General features: G+C 44.5%; 1 protein-coding gene across 1 annotated transcript in view; it reads right to left on the bottom strand.

Moving 5' to 3' along the window:
• LOC115472490 (cadherin-related family member 4-like) overlaps positions 1 to 25,034 on the bottom strand; it is a 95,650-nt gene that overhangs the window by 64,354 nt on the left and 6,262 nt on the right. Inside the window, exon 3 of the mRNA XM_030206782.1 lies at positions 9,792 to 9,936. Coding sequence (XP_030062642.1) covers positions 9,792 to 9,936 — 145 coding nt within the window. The remainder of the gene's footprint in view (positions 1 to 9,791; positions 9,937 to 25,034) is intronic.

Here is a 25,034-nt window from a genome sequence, read left to right as displayed (position 1 = left end):
TGCTGTACCAACTGAGTTCTTTACATGTTATGTCAGAGACATAATACGTGTAGAAAACACCTGTCGGCATCAAGGAAATCACATGCCACCAATCACAACGATAGTTTATATAGTTCATACAAATAATATTGTTAGTGAATCTACTTGCTTGACAGAGAAGAGAAAGGGACTCACTCATTCTCTTGCTTGCTCACATTCAGTACCCACAGGCTGTTTACCTACCCTAGATAGGCTTGAGCTGGAAGAATCCAGAGGAATAGATGCTGCATCCAGGACAGGACTACCTCTGGCAGAAGCCTACTACTGTACAAGGTTGTAGGCTCTATAATTCTTCTAGTCTTTGGGTTAGATAGAGTAATCTTTGGCGCTCATTTTTGAAGCATATGGACATCTCAAAAGGCCAAAGCGGACATCCATGTGCTTGAAACATCCAAATCCCGATTTTGCAAAGGCAGAAAGGGGCATGCAACATTGCAGTACATACAAATAGCAAGGGGACGTGTTGTGTGCATGTCTTGGGCAGGACTAGGGAGGCTTGAAATCTGGACATCCAACAGCAATTACCAAAGGGGAAGAAATGTCCATGTCTAAACAGAAGGACATCCTTACTTAGACCTGTTTAGGAATTTCAAGGTTACAGAAAGTGCTCTGATCGAGCAGCTGTCCACTGGAGGATTAAGGCATGACGCCTCCTTAATCCTCCAGTAGCTGCTGCCCCCCCCCCCCCCCCCACTCTCTCTGTGTTGAAAGTGAAACTGGAAGGGTATACCAGACTATGACAGCTTCAGGTATTATGGGTATTCTTAACAGAGCAGGAAGCTGGTTTGAGAAGTAACCTAGTAATGGGACTCAGGTTCAAATCCTACTTCAACTCTTTCTTTTTAATTGTGAAGACTCCAGAAACAGAAAAATGTCTACTGTGATGTACATTCAGGTACTGCAGGTATTTTTCTGTTCCTAGAGGGCTCACATCCTAGAGGGCTCACAGGTTTAAAAAAATGAGAGTTTAAAAGGGGATTTGAACCCTTGGTCCCTTGGTTTATAGTCCACTGCACTAACTAGGCTGACCCTCTGCTCTGCATGTACATCTGCGTGGCCATTTTCTAAAAATGCTGCTATACAGATGTCCAGCAGGCTCATTTTTGAAAGAGATGGATGTCCATCTTCTGACATAAATCGGAACATTGACGTCCATCTCCCAAAGACATCTAAACCGGTGTAATCGAAACCTGATTTTGGATGTCTCTAACTGAAGTCCGTCGCAAGGACATCCAAAGTTCAAGGGGGTGTGTCAGAGGTGTGGTGAAGGCGGAACTTGAGCGTGCCTAACACTTGGATATCTTTGAGCCATAATCAAAAAAAGCAGGGACGTCCTAAAGTAAAAGTTGGACGTTCTCACGTGGATGTGTTTTTTTTACAAATAAGGCACATAAAGGTGCCCAAAATGACCAGATGACCACCGGAGGGAATCAGGGATGACCTCCTGTTACTCCCCCAGTGGTCATTAACCCCCTCTCACCCTCAAAAAACATCTTTAAAAATATTTTGTGTCAGCCTCTATGCCAGCCTCAGATGTCATACTCAGGTCCATGACAGTGCATGCAGGTCCCTGGAGCAGTTTTAGTGGGTGCAGTGCACTTAAGACAGGCGGACCCAGGCCCATACCCCCCCCACCTGTTATGTTTGTGGAGGAAACAGCAAGCCCTCCAAAACACACTACAAACCCACTGTACCCACATCTAGGTGCCCCCCTTCACCCGTAAGGGCTATGGTAGTGGTGTACAGTTGGGGGTAGTAAGTTTTGGGGGGAGGGGTTGCGGGGCTTAGCACACACGGTAAGGGTGCTATGTACCTGGGAGCAATTTATGAAGTCCAATGCAGTGCCCTCTAGAGTGCCCGGTTGGTGTCCTGGCATGTCAGGGGGACCAGTGCACTACAAATGTTGGCTCCTCCCACGTCCAAATGGCTTGCATTTTAGACATGGACGTCTTTGGTTTTGAAAATCGCTGAAAGTCAAAGACGTCCATGTCCAAGGACGTCCTTGGTATTTTCAAAACGAAAGATGGACGTCCATCTTTTTTCAAAAATATGGTTTTCCCCGCCCCTGGATTTGGACGTTTTACAAATGTCCAAATCCCAACTTTGACGTTTCTTTCGAAAATGCCCCTCTATGTCTTCTTTTCTCCCATTCAAAATTTGGACATTTCAGTTTGTTAAATGGATATTTATGCTGGACGTTTCCAGTGCACGGATGTCCATCTCGCGTATTTTCGAACAGTGTGATAGAGTCACATCCAGGATAGTTGGGTTAACGCAGTTTCAGTCTGAAATACAAGTCCCAGAAGGCATTGCAGGCAAGGAACTAGGGGTGAGATGAAGAACCCGGGCTGGACTCCTAGCTGCAATAGGGGAAGACATGGGTGTAAGCTGGCAGGATGTGTAGATTGGCTGCCACTAGGGGGAAAGAGAGATAGGAAACCCTGTGTGCAGGAGCTCATCATTAGTCTAATGCTCAACTCAGCTGGTATGGGTGTGGGGGAAGCTAATGGAAGGAGAATGATTGGTTGTGGTAGCAGAAGCCAGGGATTGATTAGGCAGGTGGGAATGAGTCCCGGGGAAGAGAGAAGCAGAAGGAGAGAAGAGGGTAGAGTGAAGCAGATGCAGGGTGAAATCCCTTGGGTGTGAGATCCCTTGGGTGTAAGAAAGTCCCAAAAGTATTTGCAGGCTGAAAATCCTTGGGTAATAGAGGTCCCTAAAGTATTGAATCTACCAGTGAAGCTGATGTAAAGGGGAATTCCTTGGGGTAAGAGAAATCCCTAAAGTATGGAACCCCTCCTGAAGGTAAAGAGAGTAGATGGTAGAAACTGCTGCTTTGTGATTTAACTGTGATGATGAATTGAATGAACTGCTTCTATTTGGAATTGAACTACTGTTTATTGTGCACTGGATAAAGAGCCCAGACTGGAGCTGACTGTGAGCCTGTATTGAATCCTGGTATGTGCTGATAGCCTACTGCTTAAAGGGGACTATTTGCCACACACTTTTAGGTGGCTTATATGTGCTTAAGATTGAAGGTGAATGCTGCTGTTGGACCTGTGTATCAGGTCTACTAGAAACCTGCATGGAATAAAGTCCTTAAGATTGAAGTTGCTGGTGAACATTTATTTCTTGACTGTACCGGGAGCCTGTGGCTGGAGGAGATTGTTCTATCCTTGGTTGCACCTAGAGGTACCTGGTTACAACAGGCTGTATCCTATTCGTAAATTAGAGATGGATGTCCATTTGGACTGTACTGACTTGACATCCTTTCAAAATGCCCCTATTTATTTCTCTTTTATTCTAATAAACCGTGCTTAAAGTTAGGTGCAGTTTATAGACTAGCACTTATGTCTGGGAATTGCGGCTAACTTTAGGCGTGGCAATTTGCACCAACTGAAACGTGATGCAAATGTATGTGTCTCAATTAGGCGCATATCCCCCTCATTCTATAGCAACACATGTGAATGTTAGGAACGCCCCCATTCCACCCATGATCCTTCCATTTCCCGATCCTGCTTTTTGACTTGCATGCAAAATTTAGATGCGGATCCCGCACCTGAATTTACACACACATATTTCAATTAAATCTAGTCAGTGCAAATAATATCTGTAATCATTCAAAAAAGTCAAAGTCTTCACCTAATCTGTCAAGCACACAGCTCCTTTTCTAAAACAATTTCATTGGCTACCAGTCTGTCAATGAATTATCTACAAGTTTGCATTACTTTCCATAGGAGTGGCCTAGTGGTTATAGCACCAGTCTTGCAATCCAGAGGTAGCCAGTTCAAATCCCACTGCTGCTCCTTGTGATCTTGGGCAAGTTACTTAACCCTCCATTGCCTCAGGTACAAACTTAGATTGTGAGCCCTCCTGAGACAGAGAAATAGCCAGAGTACCTGAATGTAACTCACCTTGAGCTACTACTGAAAAAGGTGTGAGCAAAATCTAAATAAATAATATATAGGACTCCCAGATTATTTATCCTCTGACAATCCCATATTCCCCTGCTCAAGTTCTCCATTCAGTCAATGATCACCCATCTGATTCTTCCAAGTCCTAAATTTGCATTTCTCAAATCAACTAGAAACTGTGCTTTCTTCTTTCTTGCACAAATATCTGGAATAATCTCCCACTTACATTATGTAGCAATACATCACTTAAACAGTTTAAAACAGAGTTTAAGACCTGGCTTTTCATACAAGCTTTTGGAGTCCCAGATACATAAGGTTTTGCTGCCTGCCTCTTCTCTTCCTGTCCTTATTTTGTCATCCATTCTATCTTCTTTTTTTTAACCCTTATTCGTTTCTATGGTTGTTTAGTCTTTGTAGTGTGAATGCCCTTTCCTATCAAACAATGGAGTTCCTTTCCTTCTTTCTTATCTGTGTTGTAGCTTGTACATTGCTTTGCCCTGTCTAGTCAGTTTAAGTGGTATAGCAAGTTTTAATAAACTATAATTTGTTATTAACAAGCCAAATATCAGCACTAATTAGCTTGATATTCAATTAAGTTGTGCACGCAATTTTTAGCAACTTTTATAGAATTCAGGGGTTAGTCCCTTAGTTCACATTGAGTGCCCTTACTTGGGCATTGTTAATAATTACATTTTAGCCTTATCGTGTTAGGCCTTATTGATTTTATTACATGTATTGGTTAAGTTCGATCATATTATTTATATCATTTAGGCTTAAATGTGTATTATTACTTACACATATGTAACCAGTGGTGGCCCTACCATTAGGCCAACTGAGGTGGGGATCTCATGTGGAACTCTTTATGGAGCAGCATCTTTCTCCCCTTCCTTTCTCAACGCCCCTCCCCAGCCTAACTTCTTTTGTTTTTTAAAAGTTGGTAGCAGAATCTATCCCAATATTCTGCTCTGCTGCTGGCTCCGGTGTCTCCTCTGTACTGCAGGTCGCCTCTCTGTCATAACTTCCTGTTTCCTCGGAGGTGGGCCGCAATACAGAGGAGATGATGGTGCCGATGGAAGAGCAGCTTATGGGGATCGATGCCGCCGCTGCCTTTTGTAGGCTCAGGGAGTGGGGTTGAGTAAGGAAGGGGGGGGGGGGAGATGCCAGACTGCGGCCGGGGGGGGGGGGGGGGGGAGAAAGGAGATGGCAGAGTGTGGTAAGATATAGCCAGCTATCCCCGAATATTTAGTGCATAGATGGCTATTGTAAGCAGCCAGATTGGGCAATGTAAATACCTGGAATATCTTTGACCAGTTTAAACTTAACTGGCTATCTCCAAAATATCAGCATAACTGGTTAAGGTTAAACTGGCCAAAAATAAACCAGAAATGGCCCGGCATTGACTCTACGGGCTGACTGTTGACTGCAGGAGTTAGCTGGGCTCCCTCCCACGGTCTGAATATCAGCCCCATAATGAATATTATTTATGCAATAGGTGTTAAGTACACATAGCATTTCAGACGGATGAGGGGAGATATGACTGAGGTCTACAAAATCCTAAGTGGTGTAGAACAAGTAGAAGTAAATCGATTTTTTACTCGTTCCAAAAGTACAAAGACTAGGGCAGTCGAGGAAGTTACATGGAAGTACTTTTAAAACAAATAGGAGGAAATATTTTTTCACTCAACAAATAGTTAAGCTCTGGAACTCTTTGCCGGAGGATGTGGTAACAGCAGTTAGCGTATCTGGGTTTAAAAAAGGTTTGGACAAATTCCTGGAGGAAAAGTCCTGCTTGCTCTGGGATTTGTAGTATGGAGTGTTGCCACAATTTGGGTTTCTGCCAGGTACTTGTGACCTAGCTTGGCCACTGTTTGGAAAACAGGATACTGAGCTAGATGGACCATTGGTCTGACCCAGTATGACTACTTTTATGTTCTTATGTACATATATTGGGGTGAATATTCAGCTGGTGATGGGTCCTGTCCGGGAAGAGGCACTAAATATATGGGTATGTGCGAACAGCAGGCACTTGATTGGTTAAGTGCCAATATTAAACTTTAACCAGTTATTAAACCGGCTATAGATAGGATTGCTCTTTATACAGTCCTATTTGTTCAGTTAAACTTAGCTGGTTATTACTGATTATTGGCAAATAACTAGCTAAGTGCGAACTCCACCCGAATCCACCCCCAGACCAGCCACTGAATAGCCAGTTTCGGCTCAGGCGGACAGTGATCATATTCAGTAGTGTCAGTGCCATCCACTGAATATTAGCGGATAGGCCCACAGATGATTTAACTGGGTGGGAGCCTTTCCTGTCTGGTTAATTTACTATGAATTTTAACTCCCGTAGTTTTTATCCTTGTTAGGTTTAAGTAACCTGCAGTCTGGAGTTAAAATCATTGGGCCCGATCTTCAGACCGTGGGAGTTAGCTGGGCTACCTCCTGCAGTTGGCACTCAGCCTGGATAATTAATGCTGGGCCATTTTCGGTGACCAACATTGAATATCCAGTTTATTTTTGGCCGGTTCCAACTTAACCAGACAAGCTGATATTGATCACTGGCCGGTTAAGTTGGAACCGGTCAAAGATATTCCAGATATTCACATGGCCAAATATGGCTGCAAAACCCATGTTGAAAATCGGAGGTTAGCCAGGTTATATTGGCCAATATAACTGGCTATCTGCTAACTGTGAATGTGTAGCGGGTCATGGCTGGCCTTGTCCCACTGAAAATTTCTGAATAGTTGGTTATGTGGCATTTAACCAGCAGGTGCTGATACTTGCCAGTTAAATGCTTTTGAATATCAGGGGATTGTGTTCATTGATTTAACTTGCTTGAAACTATTACAGTATTGCTTTACCAAATTACACATATGTATTATTAGTGATTGCTCATAATTTTCAACATTTTAAATCTTAAGTCAGGTATGGAGTATGTTCCAGGGGCATAGCTACAGGTGGGCCTGGCTAGGCCCTCAGGCCCGCCCAGGCAGCTCTCTGGTCTTTCTCCTCCTACCTGCTTCCTTTTTTTTTTTTTTAGTGCGGGCCAGGTCCTGAAGCGGAAGTTGGTACGTAGCTACGGTGGGCATCGGCTCAGGCCCGCCCAGGCAGTCGGCAGCTCTCCGTGTCCTCCTTCTCATCCTACTGTTTACATATTTATTTTTTGTAGTGCGGGTCAGGTCCTGAAGCGGAAATGTAGGCCATTGCACACTACGTGCCGGCGTTGCTACTCCGGCACTCATTCCCCGTATAGATTCATTGTGCTCTGCTGCTATGCCTTGCTTGCATCTCTATCCCACCCAGTGCGCACAATGGCAATGCTGAGCCCACGGACTCACGGTTCCTTCACCATGCCTCCCCCAGGCCTCAGTACTCTCCTGCAGCCCCATAACAACTGAGCACACACGGAGCAGGACACAGTAAGTGCCACCACCGATGCCCAGCTGCACAGTTAAAATGAACATATATATTTTTATTTTAATATGTACAGTGACTAGTCAGTGTAATGATTGCTGGTGGTGGGCTTCTGGGTGGGTTCCTCACTGCCTATGGCCAAAAAAGTTATATTTAATTATTAAATATACTTTTCCCCCCCTAGGCAGCAGGAGCCCACCCAGACCCACCATCAATAAATTTTAATAGTACCCAAGTTAAAATTTTAAAAAGGTTGCATATTTGTCATGGTGCCTTGGTGGGTTTTTAAGTAGGGATGTCCTCTGCAGTGCCTCGGTTAAAATTTAAAAGAAAAAAATAATTTTAAATCTAATGTAGATTGGTTTCTGGGTGAAGGTGGGCTGTGTAGTGTCCAGGACATTAAAAAAAATAGACATTTATATATAGAAAATTTTGAAATAAATAAATAAGTCATATATTAATTTATCAGAATTGCTGCTTAGTCTAGTACACTGTATCAATTGGGTCCAATTCTCATGACTGTAATCATTAGGTTTTTAATGTGCAGTGTGCTCCTTTGGAGCTCCTTCCACATGAAAAAAAAGGAATGAGGAACTGTGGGGCATAACCTGAATTCAATATTTTATGTGTATCAAATAACCGAACTTAGTCAACCAAGATGGATTTCTCACTGCTGCGGCTTTGGTTTACAAGGTCAAAGGTGAATAAAGGTTTTGTGCTCTGTGTTTATGCCCTGCTGGCACTAGCTCAATCTATCTGTGCAAGTTAAGGTAGGATAGTCTATGTAACGGTTACATCAGAGACAGTACCTTAGACAGCACATATGGATAATACCTGTCTGATTGGGTTTGTCAGCATTGAGGGAACCACATGCCACCAATCACAATGATTATTTATAGAATCTACATGAATAGCATTGTTACTGAATCTCTAATGGCTGGACAGAGAAGAGACTAGGATTCACTTACTATCTAGTTCACTCACTCTCTTGCTTGCTCATCTATCCTGGATCAGCTCATGCTGGAAGAACAAACGCTACCTCCTGAGGAACAGCTGCTGCATCCAAGACAGGACAACCTCTGGTAGAAGCCTCCTGCTGTACAAGGTCATGGGCTTTATAATTCTTCCTGTCTTTGGGTTCAGGGCCAGTCTTAGCAATTGTTGGGCCCTGTGTAGACCAGTTCAGTGGGCCCACCCACACCCGCCACCGTAAGTCATAATTTATCAGTTTAAAAGGAGGTTTAGAGCTCTCTGAACCCCACCTCACCCCATACCTTGATGTGCATCCACTACGTTTCAATAGAGAGCGGCAGACAGCGGCAGCAATTTTCATATCCTGTCAGTTGCCGAGCCCAGAGCCTCCTTGCTGCTGCATCTCGCCCTTCAGAAAGCAGGAAGTGACATCAAAAGGGAGTGGGATGCAGCAGCGAGGAGGCTCTGGGCTCGGCAGCTGACAGAATATGAAAATCGCTGCCGCTGCCTAATGCTCTCTCCTAAAATGTGGATGCACATTAAGGTATGGAGCAGGGAGGTGTTCTGAGACAGGAAGACAGATGTGTGAGAGATGTGGGGCACCTAGGAGCACGAGGCTCTGTGCGACCGCCCCTGTCACCCCTGCCTAAGACAGGCCCTGTTTGGGTTAGATAGAGGAATCGTTATTTCTCTTGTAAGTGTGAATCTAACTAAGTGATGCAGTAATTACATTTCATTAGAGAAGAATTGTTGTTCAGATTTTTATCTAAAACATGGTTGTTAGTGATAGGATGTGTATATGAATTCTTTTTAGGATGTTACTGCAAGCTTTACACTGGGGTCGATATTCAAAGCGATTTCACCAAGAGCCTCCAGCCCAGTTAAGTTGCCTTTGAGCATTTAATCAGATAGTGTCACTGAATATCAGCACAAACTACCCCTGCACTGTCAAACACTATCTGCACACAGGTCTTAATATCAACCTGTATACGGTTAACTTCTGGCTGACTGCTGTAACTGTAACCAGTGCTAAAGCTTGGACAGTGCTCAGCATTGAATATCTGGGATCAGTTCTGCCTGTGCCTGTCAGTGGCTTAAAAAATTCTCATCACCACAGGCTATTACCTCCCCCACTTTTTTTTTTTTTTAACTTATATGCTAAGTCCTAAGGCTCAGTCTCTATTATTAGCACATGTGGGAGGGATAGTGAGCCTAGGGGCCGGGAAACGTTGTGCTCATTACCCTGGACTTATCTTCATCCCAGATTGTCTTACCCTGTCACACAGTTTATTGCATAGACATTTTAATAACTCAAATCTGGATTGCTATGTAGTGGAAAGAGGTGCAAAGGGGACTTTGGAAACTAGTTAAGTGTCCACACAAAGTCTAGTGCTGTCTATTCCAAAACTTTCAACAGCATTAAACTTCTAGAAAAAGTCACAAAACAGGACTCACCTCCGACTATTGCATAAGAAAATCTGATGTTGTCATCTTTATCGAAGCACAATATTTTATCAAGAACAGGACGTGTCATCGAGGTGGAGTAAATTGTTTCTTCATAGTAATGTGGATTACACTCAGGGGGATTATCATTAATATCCTAGGAAAAAGATATCATGTTTAATAATGTTGATCTACATAGGATGTATAATCAATATACATAATGAGTTTAAGGACATAAAGGAGTAAAAAGAAGCTACATCTAATGGTTTCTAGATAACTGACAGATGAGGAAGAGTAAATTCAAATGTCACCCATAATTACCACTTAATGAGATATGGATGTAAAGGGGTAAGGAGAAAGGTTTTTTGGTTTTGTAGAAGTGAAACTGAAAATGGCAGAACCTGAAATGACCTTCTATAGAAATGATAAGTAGTAGTAGTAGTAGTGGAAGAGGTAAGACCATCACTGTGCAGATTTTGGGCATGATCAAGATAGCTGTGAAAGAGCGGATCTGAGGGAAAGGGGAGTTGGTGTTAGATTGCATAAAAGATTGTGTATGTGCATCTGCTTAAATTGGATAAACCTCTTTGTGCAGACTGTATGGACCATGGTAGTCTCTACCTGTCATCACTTACTATCTTATTATGCTACTGTACATGAAGAGAGCTAGATGGAAAGGAGAGAAGCTTCTGTAAATGATGGATCCCTGAAGGGACATGCCTGTGCTGGGTTCATTTCATCAAGACCTGACTAAAAACGGGAGCAGAAGCTCTGCACAGTGGATCCTGGGAAAAGAGTAGGGAGAGAATAAGCCATGTGGGGCCATGGCCCTACCAACCTTTTGCCAAAACAACATCAGCAACCAGGGAGGTGGGGAGGGAAGGGGTAGAGCTTGGTTTGTACTGGCTCTCCCAAGAAAAAAGATATTCCGTTGCCCCTGATCTCCTAAGGAATGAGTGAATAGAGAGGATTTCTACCATGGCTCTTTGACAAAGCAATAAGAAAAGTGAACATAGATGGCGGCTTTTGGGGAAGGAATAAGAGAGGGAAGTGGCTCTTCATTTTTCTTCACTTAGGGGCTGATTCACTTATGAGCTGATGCTCAGAAGCAAACGTGGGCACTAAAGGCCATTAGCGCTGGACTGGCGCCCGCATTAGTAAATGCAGAATACTTAGAGGCTCTAGCATGGAAGAAAACAGGCATGCCAAAGATTTGCACAAATAGCATACTAAGGCAGTCAAACGCATGGGCGTAGTTTGACTGTTCCATTTGGGGGGGGAGGCAAAATATGGGCTGTAACATATTATCATATTCATTTGCATATATACATCTCATACATATAAATAGATCGGATAAGAACCCAGTTTATTGGACAGTGAAGATTTTTTCACTGAAATGAGCTAGCACCAAGGGAAGGTTGTCTCATGGTGCCCCCACTCACATTCCCATGAATTATCAAGGGCAATGCACACCATCACACTTCCCTAGAGCATCAATACACCTCCTACTGGGAAAACAGAACAAGTTGGACTGTTACAAATCTCTAGGCGGAAAACATACCCTAGCAAAACACCACACCACAAAATGGGCTTGGCAACCCCACCACCCGACATCTCCCACAGAAGCATAAAGGGGTTGGGGATCCTAACACAAAGACACACACACACACACACACACAAGGGGCGTAGCTAGGTGGGGCCACGGGGGCATGGGCCCCCACAGATTTAGCCTGGCCCCCTCTACTTTTGACCCCCCACCACTTTAAACCCCCTTCCCGCCACTGCTGCTGCCAGGTTCCTGATGTCCTGCATGCAGGACATCAGTCAGGACTCAGAGCACAGATCAGCGAACATGCTGGAGACCAGCGCTGAAGAAGACTGAGGCTGATGGGGGTTGGGGACCCCCACCAGCAAAGGTACCTGGCGGCGGCGGCGGCGGTGGTGGGGGTTGAAAGTGGCAGGGGAGTGACGGCGGCGGGGGGTGTCAGAAAGTGGTGGGGGAGGGTCGGCAGCTGGGGGAGGCGGGCTAAAATGTGGCCCCCCCACCTTGGGCTCAACCCCCCTCCCGCCAAGGTCTGGCTACGCCCCTGACACACACACACACACACACACACACACACACACACACACACACACTTGCATTCTCTCTCTCTCTCTGTATAAAGGAAGGTAGGCACCTACTTTTTTCACAGATTCGTCTTCTATCAAGTACCTAAATATGTGTCCCATTGTAGAATTCCCTTAAAATATCCCTTTCAAATCCTCTTTCTCCCTGAAGATTTTGCACAACAGTTTCCCCATTTTCTTGCTCCTCATGCTGACCTCCACTTCCGTCCTCCAATCCATCACAGGCAGTCAATGACTCAACTGTTTGGGGAAGCTCAGATGGGTGGGACTAAGGTGGGGTGGGATGGGTATGATGGGGCAAGTTATAATCTTTATGGTGTGGGGGGTACTCTTATATCAACAGTAAAGGTACAGTAGGGGCATTTTTGAACACAACAAGGAAGGACCCCTCTAAGATCACTCTGGTGCGGAGCTAACAGCTGCCACCTCCAATTATTTCTCTTACTGATAATATGCACACTGAACACCACTCCAGGGAATTATGTACCAAAAATAAAAATCTAAATAATGTACAGCAAAATAGTACAACACAACAACACAGTGGAAGAAGCAACATGTTAAACAGAATAGTATTTGCAGTATTCTGGTAATATATACAGGTACTTTAACACTTGGCTAGCAATCAATCAGTTCTAGCTCCCCAGTCCAGCATCTTCCCGTTGGCCATGTAACCAGTAATGTTCAGCAGCATGGTAACAGAATTCCTGTGGGTTCTAGCAGCCATAAACTGATTTGTCTAGTAAGTTACCAACTAGCCACTAGGCTTTGCTGGGTTACCAAACCTGTTTGGAATAAGTATCATCTGTATTAGCTGTACCTAAATGTTAGAACAGCAGACTACCAACCAGAGAAGCCAGGGTTCAAATCCCACTGCTGTTCCTTGATTTATTAGACACGTCACTTAACACTCCATTGCCCCAGGTATATACTTAGGGCCCTGTTTACTAAGCCACACAAACTTGTTAGTGAATGCTAAACATTAGTATGTGCTAACACTAAACACACCCATAGGAATATAATGGGTGTCTCTACCATTAGCATGCGCTAAAACGTTAGCGTGCCTACAATGCGCCTTAGTAAACAGGGCCCTTAGACTGCAAGCCCTCCAGGAAAAAGAAATATCTACTGTACCTGAATGTAATTTGTCTTGAGCTACTACTGAGAAAGGCATAATCTATAGTCAAATCCAAACTCCACTATCAGACATATTTTAAAGTAATACAAAACCCTAGAAAACCCTACAAATGTCACTAATTTCTAGAAAAAGCCATCACAAAACAATGGGAAAATAGTTGAACTTATAGATAAACTATCACAAATCTCATCTATTCCAACAGCTGATGAATGTTTCAAGCTGGACCTTTACAGCCGATATGAAACTTTAGAGTTGGGTCCCATGAAACAGCAGTCCAGAGAAACATGGTCCATGTTGGGACCCAAGATCATTTTTAAAGTTAAGTTCTATGAACAAGAATGCACAATAAGGCACACAAAAAATAAAAACGTGCAATGATTAGCAACTTGTGAACAATATAAGACCAAGTCGGTCTGTGCTAGTCCTTAAGAATACTTATGAGCACATAAAAAAATATTTATTAAATGAACCAATCTTTTCATAATAATGTTGGAATAGATGGGACCAGTGGTGTGCTGGAGCCGGCTCGCATCGGCTCACAAGAGCCAGTTGTTAATTTTTGTAGCATTTTGCGAGCCGGTTTTCAGGCAGGGCAAGCTGGTTTGCCTCTCTTCCTCCTCCCGAGCCACAGGGTCCCAGCACATACCTGAACGCAGCCACCCTGGAGGTCTAGTGGATTCTTCAGGGCAGGAAAGATCCCCAGTCTTTCCTGCCTTCTGCTGGAGCTGACCCTTCCGCTGCCACATTGCCCTTTAAAAATGGCTGCTGAGACTTCCAGCGGAAGTCTTGCGAGGCCACCCTTGTAAGTCTCGGCAGCCATTTTAAAGAAGATGAAGCAGAAGGAGGGTCAGCTCCAGCAGCGGGAAGAAAAGACCGGGGATCTTTCCTGCCCCGAAGAATCCACTAGACCACCAGGGTGGCTGCCTTCAGGTATATGCTGGGAACCTGCAGCTTGGGGACTGGGGGAGTGAGAGTGAGAGGGAGGTCTGGAATAGGTAGGGTGGGGACCTTGGGGAGGATACTGTAAAAAAAAAAAGTTATATTTTCAAAGATGCCGGCTTGTGCATATGGATGTATACAAAGGAATTATAATAAGGTAATAGCTTTTCATAGGTAGAGTAGTAATTTGTTATAAATCGTAATCAGTGTGTTATTTGGAGGGGCTGGTTATAGGGACACCCTAACCCTGTTATATTGGTGCAGAGATTTTATTTTCTCCTGGTAATGGGCTTCTAAAACAGACATCATGTTATGAGAATCAGGTGCTCAACATTCAGAGTTTCTATCTATTTATTTACTTATTTATGGCATTTTATCCCACATTAAACATAAATTGGAACCTGAGAGCATTTAAAATCTTTTTATTTTTTCCTGGAGAGAGTAATGCATTGCCCCCTCCCCCCCCCCCAGGCTCTCTTCCCGGGTATAGCCAGCTCTGCAATTTGTGGGGCGCAGAGGTGGACTGGGGCCCTCAGTCCAAGTCTATGCCCCCCCCAAAAATGGCTGGCTATACCTGGGGAGAGAGCCTGTTGTTAAAAATTTACCAGCACACCACTGGATGGGACTAATTTCCAGGAGTCACACAAGAAGGGCCTAACTAAGAAAAAGCTGCACCATAAACATCATGGTGGGCACTAGAACATCACAAAGGGCCTTTAAAAACAAAAGGGACACAGTTCTTGTATTTAAAAAATCCTTTTAATAATGAATTTTGATTGAAGAGACCCAACACGGGCCGTGTTTCGGTGCTACCGCACCTGCGTCAGTGGTCACACCAATGACGAGGAGGCTCATACAGACAAATTCAGAACATATGAGGATTTTCAAGCTTATTTATAATATATTCCTCCATATATCCTACAATATAGAGCTCACACACACCTTCAGTATGAGTGTCAAATATGTTCTGAATTTGTCTGTATGAGCCTCCTCGTCATTGGTGTGACCCCTGACGCAGGTGCGGTAGCACTGAAACACGGCCCTTTTGTTTTTAAAGGCCCTTTGTGCTGTTTTTTTTTGCTTGGACTTTGTTTGTACTTAGTTCTCTCTCTTTGTTACACTATCCAGCTCATTTTCGAAAGAAAAAGGGCACCCATCTTCGGGAGATGGGCGTCCTTCTCCCTAGGGCGCCCAAATCGGTATAATTAAAAGCCGATTTTGGGCGCCCCCAACTGCACTCCGTCACAGAGCCGGGCAAAGGTCCCGGGGGTGTGTCGGCATAATAGCGAAGGCGGGACAGGGGCGGGCATGGGCGTGGTTAACAGATGGGCAGCTTCAGGCCATAATGGAAAAAAGAAGGGCGGCAATAGCGAGAATTTGGTCCGCTTTTTTGGACCCTTTTTTTTTTTTAGGTCCAAGTCCCAAACAAGTGCCTGAACTGCCCAGATGACCACCGGAGGGAATCGGGGATGACCTCCCCTGACTCTCCCAGTGGTCACTAACCCCCTCCCACAAAAAAAAAAGAACTTTAAAAACATTTTTTTGCCAGCCTCTATGCCAGCCTCAAATGTCATACCCAGCTCCTTGACAGCAGTATGCAGGTCCCTGGAGCAGTTTTTAGTAGATGCAGTGCACTTCAGGCAGGTGGACCCAGGCCCATCCCCCCCCCCTACCTGTTACACTTGTGGTGGTAAATGGGAGCCAGGGGCGTAGCCAGACAACAGATTTTGGATGGGCCTGGGCAAGAAGTGGGTGGGCACCAAGTGTTCTCCCTCCCACCACTACCACCACAAAAAAAATATCTCAGCTGGCGGGAAAACACTTCTTTCTACCTTGGCAGTCTGCAGCAGGCTTACGCTGAAAACTGAGCATGTGCAGGTGCCAGTATCATGGAGAGTAGTGTTTTCGTTACCATCAGGGGGAAGTCTTCAGCTGGCAGAGCTTGGGATTCCCACCAACTACTGCTAAACATGTGCTACTGATGGGTGGGCCTGAGCCTTAAATGGGTGGGCCCCCGCCCACCCAGGCCCACCTGTGGCTACGCCACTGATGGGAGCCCTCCAACCCCCCCCCCCAAACCCACTGTACCCACATCTAGGTGCCCCCCTTCACCCATAAGTGCTATGGTAATGGTGTAGAGTTGTGGGGAGTGGGTTTTGGGGGGGATTTGGGGGGGCTCAGCACCCAAGGTAAGGGAGCTATGCACCTGGGAGGTATTTCAATGTTTTGTTTTACTTTTTACAAGTGCCCCCTAGGGTGCCCAGTTGGTGTTCTGGCATGTGAGGGGGACCAGTGCACTACGAATCCTGGCCCCTCCCACGACCAAATGCCTTGGAGTTGTTCGTTTTTGAGATGTCCGGATTTGGTTTCCATTATCGCTGAAAACCGATGCCGCCCATCTCAAATCCGCCCAAATCCTATGCATTTGGCCGGCACCAACCGTATTATCGAAACAAAAGATGGACGCCCATCTTTTTTGATAATATGGTCTGTCCCGCCCCTTCGCGGCCCCGTCCTCGGAGATGGGCGGCCATGGAGATGGGCGCCCCCATTCGATTATCCCCCTCCACGGGCACTAGAACATCAACACACCTATTGGAAAACTAAACAAGCTAGATTCATACAGCTTGATCCCGCATAGGCATTCAAAGCTAGCAGAATACTTGGTCTCTTCCACATAAGCAGAACGCAGATAAACCCTCACCAAATGTAGAATAAGTAACTACAGACTAAACACAGAAATATGTAGACAAAAATTAAACAGAACTTAGCTGCCAGACTTAACACACAAAATCCCAGAAAAGTAGTAGTGTGCTCCCTCATACTGTGCAAAATATAAAGATAGCAGGTGTAAAAATTTCAAAACCAGACATATTCCATATACCACAAATTAAGGGATTCACTTACTAAGGTGCGCTAATGGATTTAGCACATGCTAAATGCCAGTGCTTTTTTTGTAGAAAAAAAGGTGCCGGTACTCATTATGGGCGGAGTCACCACATATGGCCCAACCCCTATGATAGCCACACCCACATTAGCCACACCCCTTATACCAGCCATGGCGCATATAAACAGACATCATTGAAAATATACTGGTATAGTAGAAAAACAATAACTTGTGATTTTTTTTCATTATAAATCATTTCTGTAAGATGTTACAGCTCCAGTATACCCAGTGCAAAATAAGACAGCAGATGTAAATTCTCAAATTGGACAAATTCCAAACACTAAAATGAAAATAAAATGATTTTTTCTACCTTTGTTGTCTGGTGACTGTTTTCTATCCATACTGGTCCAAGTGTCTGATTCTGCTGCTCTCTATCTGTTCTCTTAACTCCGTTTCCAGGGCTTCCTTTCCATTTATTTCTTTACTTTCCTCCTTTATTCTTCCATGTACAGCATTTCGCCTCTCTCCCCGCCAACCCCTCCATCCATCCATGTCCAGCAAGTCTCCTCTATCTCCTGCTCTCCTCTCCATCCATTTCCAGCATTTCTCCTTCCTCTCCTGCCATCTCATCCATGTGCATCTCCTTCCTATCTTACCTCCCCTCCATCCATGTCCAGCATGTCTCCTCTCTCCCCTGCCCTCCCATGTCCAACGATTCTTCTCTGCCCCCTGCCATCCATGTCCAACCATTCTCTCTTCCCTGCCCTCCCCTCCCAGCAATGTCCAGCAATTCTCCGTTCCCTACCCTCCCCTCCCAGCAATGTCCACCACCAATTCTCCGTTCCCTCCCCTCCCAGCAATGTCCAGCAATTCTGTTCCCTCCCCTCCCAGCCATGTCCAGCAATTCTCCGTTCCCTGCCCTCCCCTCCCCTCCTAGCCATGTCCAGCAATTCTCCATTCCCTGCCCTCCCCTCCACTCCCAGCAATGTCCACCACCAATTCTCCGTTCCCTCCCCTCCCAGCAATGTCCACCACCAATTCTCCGTTCTCTCCCCTCCCCTCCCAGCAATGTCCAGCAATTCTCTGTTCCCTCCACTCCCAGCCATGTCCAGCAATTCTCCATTCCCTGCCCTCCCCTCCCCTCCTAGCCATGTCCAGCAATTCTCCGTTCCCTGCCCTCCCCTCCCAGCAATGTCCACCACCAATTCTCTGTTCCCTCCCCTCCCAGCAATGTCCAGCAATTCTCTGTTCCCTGCCGTCCCCTCCCAGCTGTGTCCAGCAATTCTCCATTCCCTGCCCTCCCCTCCCAGCAATGTCCACCACCAATTCTCCGTTCCCTGCCCTCCCCTCCCAGCAATGTCCACCACCAATTCTCCATTCCCTCCCCTCCCCTCAATGTCCAGCAATTCTCTGTTCCCTCCCCTCCCAGCCATGTCCAGCAATTCTCCATTCCCTGCCCTCCCCTCCCCTCCTAGCCATGTCCAGCAATTCTCCGTTCCCTGCCCTCCCCTCCCAGCAATGTCCACCACCAATTCTCCGTTCCCTCCCCTCCCAGCAATGTCCACCACCAATTCTCCGTTCCCTCCCCTCCCAGCAATGTCCAGCAATTCTCTGTTCCCTCCACTCCCAGCCATGTCCAGCAATTCTCCATTCCCTGCCCTCCCCTCCTAGCCATGTCCAGCAATTCTCCGTTCCCTGCCCTCCCCTCCCAGCAATGTCCACCACCAATTCTCTGTTCCCTCCCCTCCCAGCAATGTCCAGCAATTCTCTGTTCCCTCCCCTCCCAGCCATGTCCAGCAATTCTCCGTTCCCTCCCCTCCCAGCAATGTCCACCACCAATTCTCCGTTCCCTGCCCTCCCCTCCCAGCAATGTCCACCACCAATTCTCTGTTCCCTCCCCTCCCAGCCATGTCCAACAATTCTCCGTTCCCTGCCCTCCCCTTCCACCTGTGTCCAGCAATTCTCCATTCCCTGCCCTCCCCTCCCCTCAATGTCCACCACCAATTCTCCGTTCCCTGCCCTCCCCTCCCAGCAATGTCCACCACCAATTCTCCGTTCCCTCCCCTCCCCTCAATGTCCAGCAATTCTCTGTTCCCTCCCCTCCCAGCCATGTCCAGCAATTCTCCGTTCCCTGCCCTCCCCTCCCCTCCCACCTGTGTCCAGCAATTCTCCGTTCCCTGCCCTCCCCTCCCACCTGTGTCCAGCAATTCTCCATTCCCTGCCCTCCCCTCCCCTCCCAGCAATGTCCACCACCAATTCTCCTACCCTCCCTTCCCCTCAATGTCCAGCAATTCTCTGTTCCCTCCCCTCCTAGCCATGTCCAGCAATTCTCCGTTCCCTCCCCTCCCCTCCTAGCAATGTCCAGCAATTCTCTGTTCCCTCCCCTCCCCTCCCCTCCCAGCAATGTCCACCACCAATTCTCCGTTCCCTGTCCTCTCCTTCCCATGTCCAGCAATTCTTGGACCTTTTTTTTTTGCCCCCCCCCGGCGACGTTCCCGGCGAGTCCTGACCTTACTTTTTTTTTTTTTTTAAAGACTCAGAACGTGCGAACGATGCAGCCGGCAGCGATTGAAAGAGGCTGTCTGGCGTCTGCGTCGGAGCTTCCCTCACCCTCTGCGAGTCCCGCCTATGCGGAAACAGGAAGTTGTAACAACGAAGGCGGGACTCGCAGAGGGTGAGGGAAGCTCCGACGCAGACGCCAGACAGCCTCTTTCAATCGCTGCCGGCTGCATCGTTCGCACGTTCTGAGTCTTTAAAAAAAAAAAAAAAGTAAGTGCAGGACTGGCCCGGAGTGTCGCGGGGTGGGGGGAGGGGCAAAAAAAAAAGGTGCCGGTACGCCGTACCGTTGAGTACCGGCACAAAAAAAGCACTGCTAAATGCTAAGATGACCATTTTATACCTATGGGCTTCTTAGCATTTGGCACACACTAATCATCAGTGCATGCTAAATCCATTAGCACACCTTAATAAAAGGATACTTAACCAGAAGAAAGTGGTTTAGGCTTTTGAAAGTTAACTGAAAAATGTATTAACTTAGTCTAATAGAAAACCATCACCTTATTTTTCACTTTGCACTGTTTGTAATATGCTAGTTTTTAAATTAAATATAACATTCTTTTTTCTACCTGTGTGGTCTGGTCATTTAATGTTTCTAAAGTATGAAGGCAGGACAAAACCTCTACGTCAGGAAGTGCAAGCAAACAAGAGTAGAGGCTGACCAAAAGACAAAACCAACACTGGAGATACTATAAGGAAATACTTTAATGTTGCTGAAACAAAAAGGACCCGACATGGTCCGTGTTTCTGCATCACAAAACGCCTACTTCAGGGGTCTTGTACGAATTCCAAAAGACATAAAAATGTAATATACAAATATGCATGCATAAACACACAATTTGCATATGACAGTTTAAAAAACATAACATTTTTTACACTGAATGATGTATACCACATGAAATACTTTGATGTGCCACTTATATATACTGTTACTTATCAACATTTGCTTATTTCTGATCTGACAAACAAGGGCTACCTTTGAAAGCTAATAAAAAATGTATTAAGTTAGTCCAATAAAAAAGGTATCATCTTATTTTCTTTTCTATGTTTTATTTTATCTATTTCTATTGATTACCTTTAAAAGTGGACTAGCACGGTTACCACATCTCTCTACTTCATATTTCCGATAAGCACAGAGAGTGTTCCACCATTCGTGATATGAAATATTCTTATTATTTTTCCAGTGGAGAGCCAGGGATATGTTAAACAGCTTGGAAGAAGTGGGATCGATTGATAGGCCAGGAATGGATGAACATAGTATGATAATCTGATGTGTAATAGGCTCTGTGATAGAAAAAAATGGAAGATATGTTCCAAATTTGTAACCAGTAGGAGGATAGATTAGTGCAGTAGAACAGTAGGTGTAATAACGTTCCTAGATCCTTGAGGCATGACCAACATTTGTCTGAGATGGAGTCAAATAATTTAGATAATTTAGTTGGTGCAGTACGTTTTTACTAGCAAAAAAGGTGCCGATACTCAAATGCTAGGCCACCCTTCAGGAGTGAGGTGATCACTGAGGGGTCCACCCTACAATGGCTAGGCCCCCTGCAACCAGTCACAGAATCTATAACAAGGCAGAATTGGTGTGTAGAGCCTGAGCTCTTTCATTAAAACTTGGGGTCCATGGGTCAATTTTAGCAGACAATAGAAAAAGTGCCGGTACTCAGTACCCTCAATTACCCCCTCAAAAAAAGCCCTGAGTTGGTGTCTAGTACACCTTGTGTATGATGAAATATGAAGATTGTAAGAGAACTGCAGAAAGAGAGCTGCCAATGTAAGGCCAATGTAAGGCCAATATTTAAAAAAGGTTCCAGAGAGAATCCTGGAAATTATAGACCGGTGAGTCTGACGTCGGTGCCGGGCAAAATGGTAGATACTATTATAAAGAACAAAATTATAGAGCATATTCAAAAGCATGGATTAATGAGACAAAGCCAACATGGATTTAGTGAAGGGAAATCTTGCCTCACCAATCTATTACATTTCTTTGAAGGGGTGAACAAACATGTGGATAAAGGCAAGCCGGTTGATATCGTGTATCTGGATTTTCAAAAGGCGTTTGACAAAGTACCTCATGAAAGACTCCAGAAGAAATTGGAGAGTCATGGGATAGGAGGTAGTGTCCTATTGTGGATTAAAAACTGGTTAAAGGACAGAAAACAGAGAGTAGGGCTAAATGGTCAGTATTCTCAATGGAGAAGAGTAGTGGGGATCCCCAGAGGTCTGTGCTGGGACCACTGCTTTTTAACATATTTATAAATGACCTAGAGATGGGGGTAACTATTGAGGTAATTACATTTGCTGACATCACAAAGTTATTCAAAGTTGTTAAATCACAAGAGGATTGTGAAAAATTACAAAAGGACCTTATGAGACTGGGAAACAGGGCATCTAAATGGCAGATGATGTTTAATGTGAACAAGTGCAAGGTGATACATGTGGGAAAGAGTAACTATAGCTACATAATGCAAGGTTCCACGTTAGGAGTCACAGACCAAGAAAGGGATCTCGGCGTCGTTGTTGATGATACGGTGAAACCCTCTGCACAGTGTGCTGTGACGTCTAAGAAAGCAAATAGAATGTTAGGTATTATTAGGAAAGGAATGGAAAACAAAAGTGAGGACGTTATAATGCTTTTATATCAGTCCATGGTGCGACCGCAGCTTGAATATTGTGTTCAATTCTGGTCACCGCATCTCAAAAAGAATATAGTGGAATTGGAAAAGGTACAGAGAAGGGCAACGAAAATGATAAAGGGGACGGGATGACTTCCCTATGAGGAAAGGCTGAAGTGTCTAGGACTCTTCAGCTTGGAGAAAAGACGGCTGAGGGGAGATATGATAGAGGTCTACAAAACAATGAGTGGAGTGGAACAGGTAGACATGAATCATTTGTTTACTTTTTCCAAAAATACTAGGACTAGAGTGCATGTGATAAAGCTACAAAGTAGTAAATTTAATACGAATTAGAGAAAGGTTTCTTCACAACGTGTAATTAAACTCTGGAATTTGTTGCCAGAGAATGTGGTAAAGGCTGTTAGCTTGGCGGGGTTCAAAAAATGTCTGGACGCTTCCTAAATGAAAAGTCCATAGACCATTATTAAATTGACTTGGGGAAAATCTATTGCTTATTTCTGGGATAAGTAGCATAAAATGTATTGTAGTTTTTCGGGATCTTGCCTGGTATTTGTGACCTGGATTGGCCATTGTTGGAAACAGGATGTTGGGCTTGATGGACCTTTGGTCTGTCCCAGTATGGAACTACTTATGTACTTATGTAGCTACAGGTGGGCCTGGGTGGGCCCAGACCCACCCAGTTTTGCCTCAAGCCCAACCAGAGGCACAGTTCCTCCTGCAGCTCCCTGGCTTTGCTGAAACAGTGAGTTTAACAAAACTTTTGTAATAATAGTTGTCTTATTGACATAGTTTATTTAAAATTATTAGCTTAGCTTTCGTTTTTGATTTATTTATAGATAGAGTTCGGTTTTTGTCAGGGGTTTTAAATGTTTTTATTTTCTTGTAGATCAGTTCCCCTGAAGACGCCAATTTACTGGCAAAACATGGCCTATGTTGGGAACAGGGAATTTTGAAAATTCACTTTTGCACAGATTGAGATGGAAAAGTGTTATAGTAGCCGTTGACCTAATGCAGCGTCCATGAACAGTGATCTATTGTGGCGCTGCATTCACACATTGGGAATTGATCAAAGACCTACAGTTCCATCCACACCCAAATCTAATCTAAGTAGTTTTAACATTTGCTTTGAAAGATTTGCTACTAATAACAATATTTGGCTGGAGGTAGGGTGTGCGATGATGTGAGCAACGTGTGTACATGCTTCTCAAATCTTTGGGTTACAATAACACACAAAAAAACTGAGCACAAAACTATTCATTTAAACAGTGTTTTTTTTGAGTTTGCACTTTTATTTATTTATTTTTAGTATGTTATTTTGAATGATGGTTTCTGGATATGGTCATCAAGAAATATATGATAACAACTGGGCACCAAAAACCGATTCAACTGACTTCTTCACTGTTTGGGACGAACGATGCAACGAAATCCTCAACAAAATAGTGCCCATATGTACAAAATCAGCACAAAAACGCAATAAAATACTCTGGTTTAATAAAGAACTAAAAATTCTAAAAACGCAAACTAGAAAATTAGAACGAAACTGGAAAAAAACCCAAAAACGAACAATCAGTAAATGCCTGCAAAGAAAGTCAAACAAAATACAAATATAAAATAAGACAATCCAAAAGAAACTTCTACAGAGAACAAATAGGCACAGATTACAAAGTCACAAAGAAATTATACAAACTAATAAACAACTTACTTAACACCAAACCAGTAACTTCACCGAATGCAAACCTCCCACATGTAGACAATCTTGCCAAATACTTTGAAGAAAAAATTACCAATCTACGCAAGAATCTGCATCAGGGAAATATGAACCCAGAAACCTTCATATTCGAACTAGATCCGAACCCGAGGGAATACCCAGCAGACCGTATTTGGAATAACTTCACTCATCTAATCACCGAAATAACAGCTCACACACTCAGAAAATTCTCCTCCGCCCACTGCCAACTAGACACCTGCCCCAACTATATAATGAAAAACCTCCCTAATCAATACGTCACAGAACTCACAGACCACCTTAATTATCTATTCAAAAAAGGCCTATTCCCACGGGATAAAGGAAATATCCTACTAACTCCCATCCCAAAAGAACCCCCCAAAAAGTAGAAGACACCTCGAAATGTAGACCGATAGCATCCATACCCCTAACAACTAACAGAATACCTCACTAATTTCAACATACTGCATGGATCTCAATGTGGCTTCAGACCTCAGCACAGTACAGAAACAATACTAACCACACTCCTGACCAGATTCAAGCAGGAAATAGCAAGGGGTAAAAACATCCTCCTACTCCAATTTGACCTATCAAGCGCATTTGATATGGTCAACCACTACATACTACTGAGAATCCTCAACAAGCTAGGAATTACAGGAAAAGTACTCTCTTGGATCAAGGGATTTCTGACATCCAGAACATACCTAGTCAAATCAAACTCAGATATATCTCCATCTTGGAAAGCAGAACATGGAGTACCACAAGGATCACTGCTCTCGCCTATATTATTCAACCTAATGATGACACCACTGACTAAATCTCTATCGAAACAAGGCCTCAATCAATTTCTATACGCAGATGACATCACCATCTATATTCCCTTCCAACAGAACCCTACAGAAATCACCAAGGAAATAATAAACAGCATGACCATTATGGAATCCTGGGCATCGGTATTCAAGTTAAAACTCAATAGAGATAAAATCCAATGTCTCAGTCTCTTGTCCCAATACAATAATATTCCCCCCTCGGCAATTAACGCACAGGATTCATCCCTCCCAATCTCAGACCACTTGAAAATCTTAGGCATAACAATTGACCGCAATCTAACGCTAGAAAGCCAAGCTAAGAACACGACCAAGAAAATGTTCTACACTATGTGGAAGCTCAAAAGTATAAAACCTTACTTTCCCAGGGATTCATTCTGCAACATGATCCAAACCATGGTGCTAACCCATGTAGACTA

The sequence above is a fragment of the Microcaecilia unicolor genome, chromosome 6 (assembly GCF_901765095.1).
Source record: "Microcaecilia unicolor chromosome 6, aMicUni1.1, whole genome shotgun sequence".
In the NCBI taxonomy this organism is placed as follows: domain Eukaryota; kingdom Metazoa; phylum Chordata; class Amphibia; order Gymnophiona; family Siphonopidae; genus Microcaecilia; species Microcaecilia unicolor.
The sequence above is the reverse complement of the archived record's forward strand: the minus strand, read 5'-3'. Positions and strand labels throughout refer to the sequence as shown.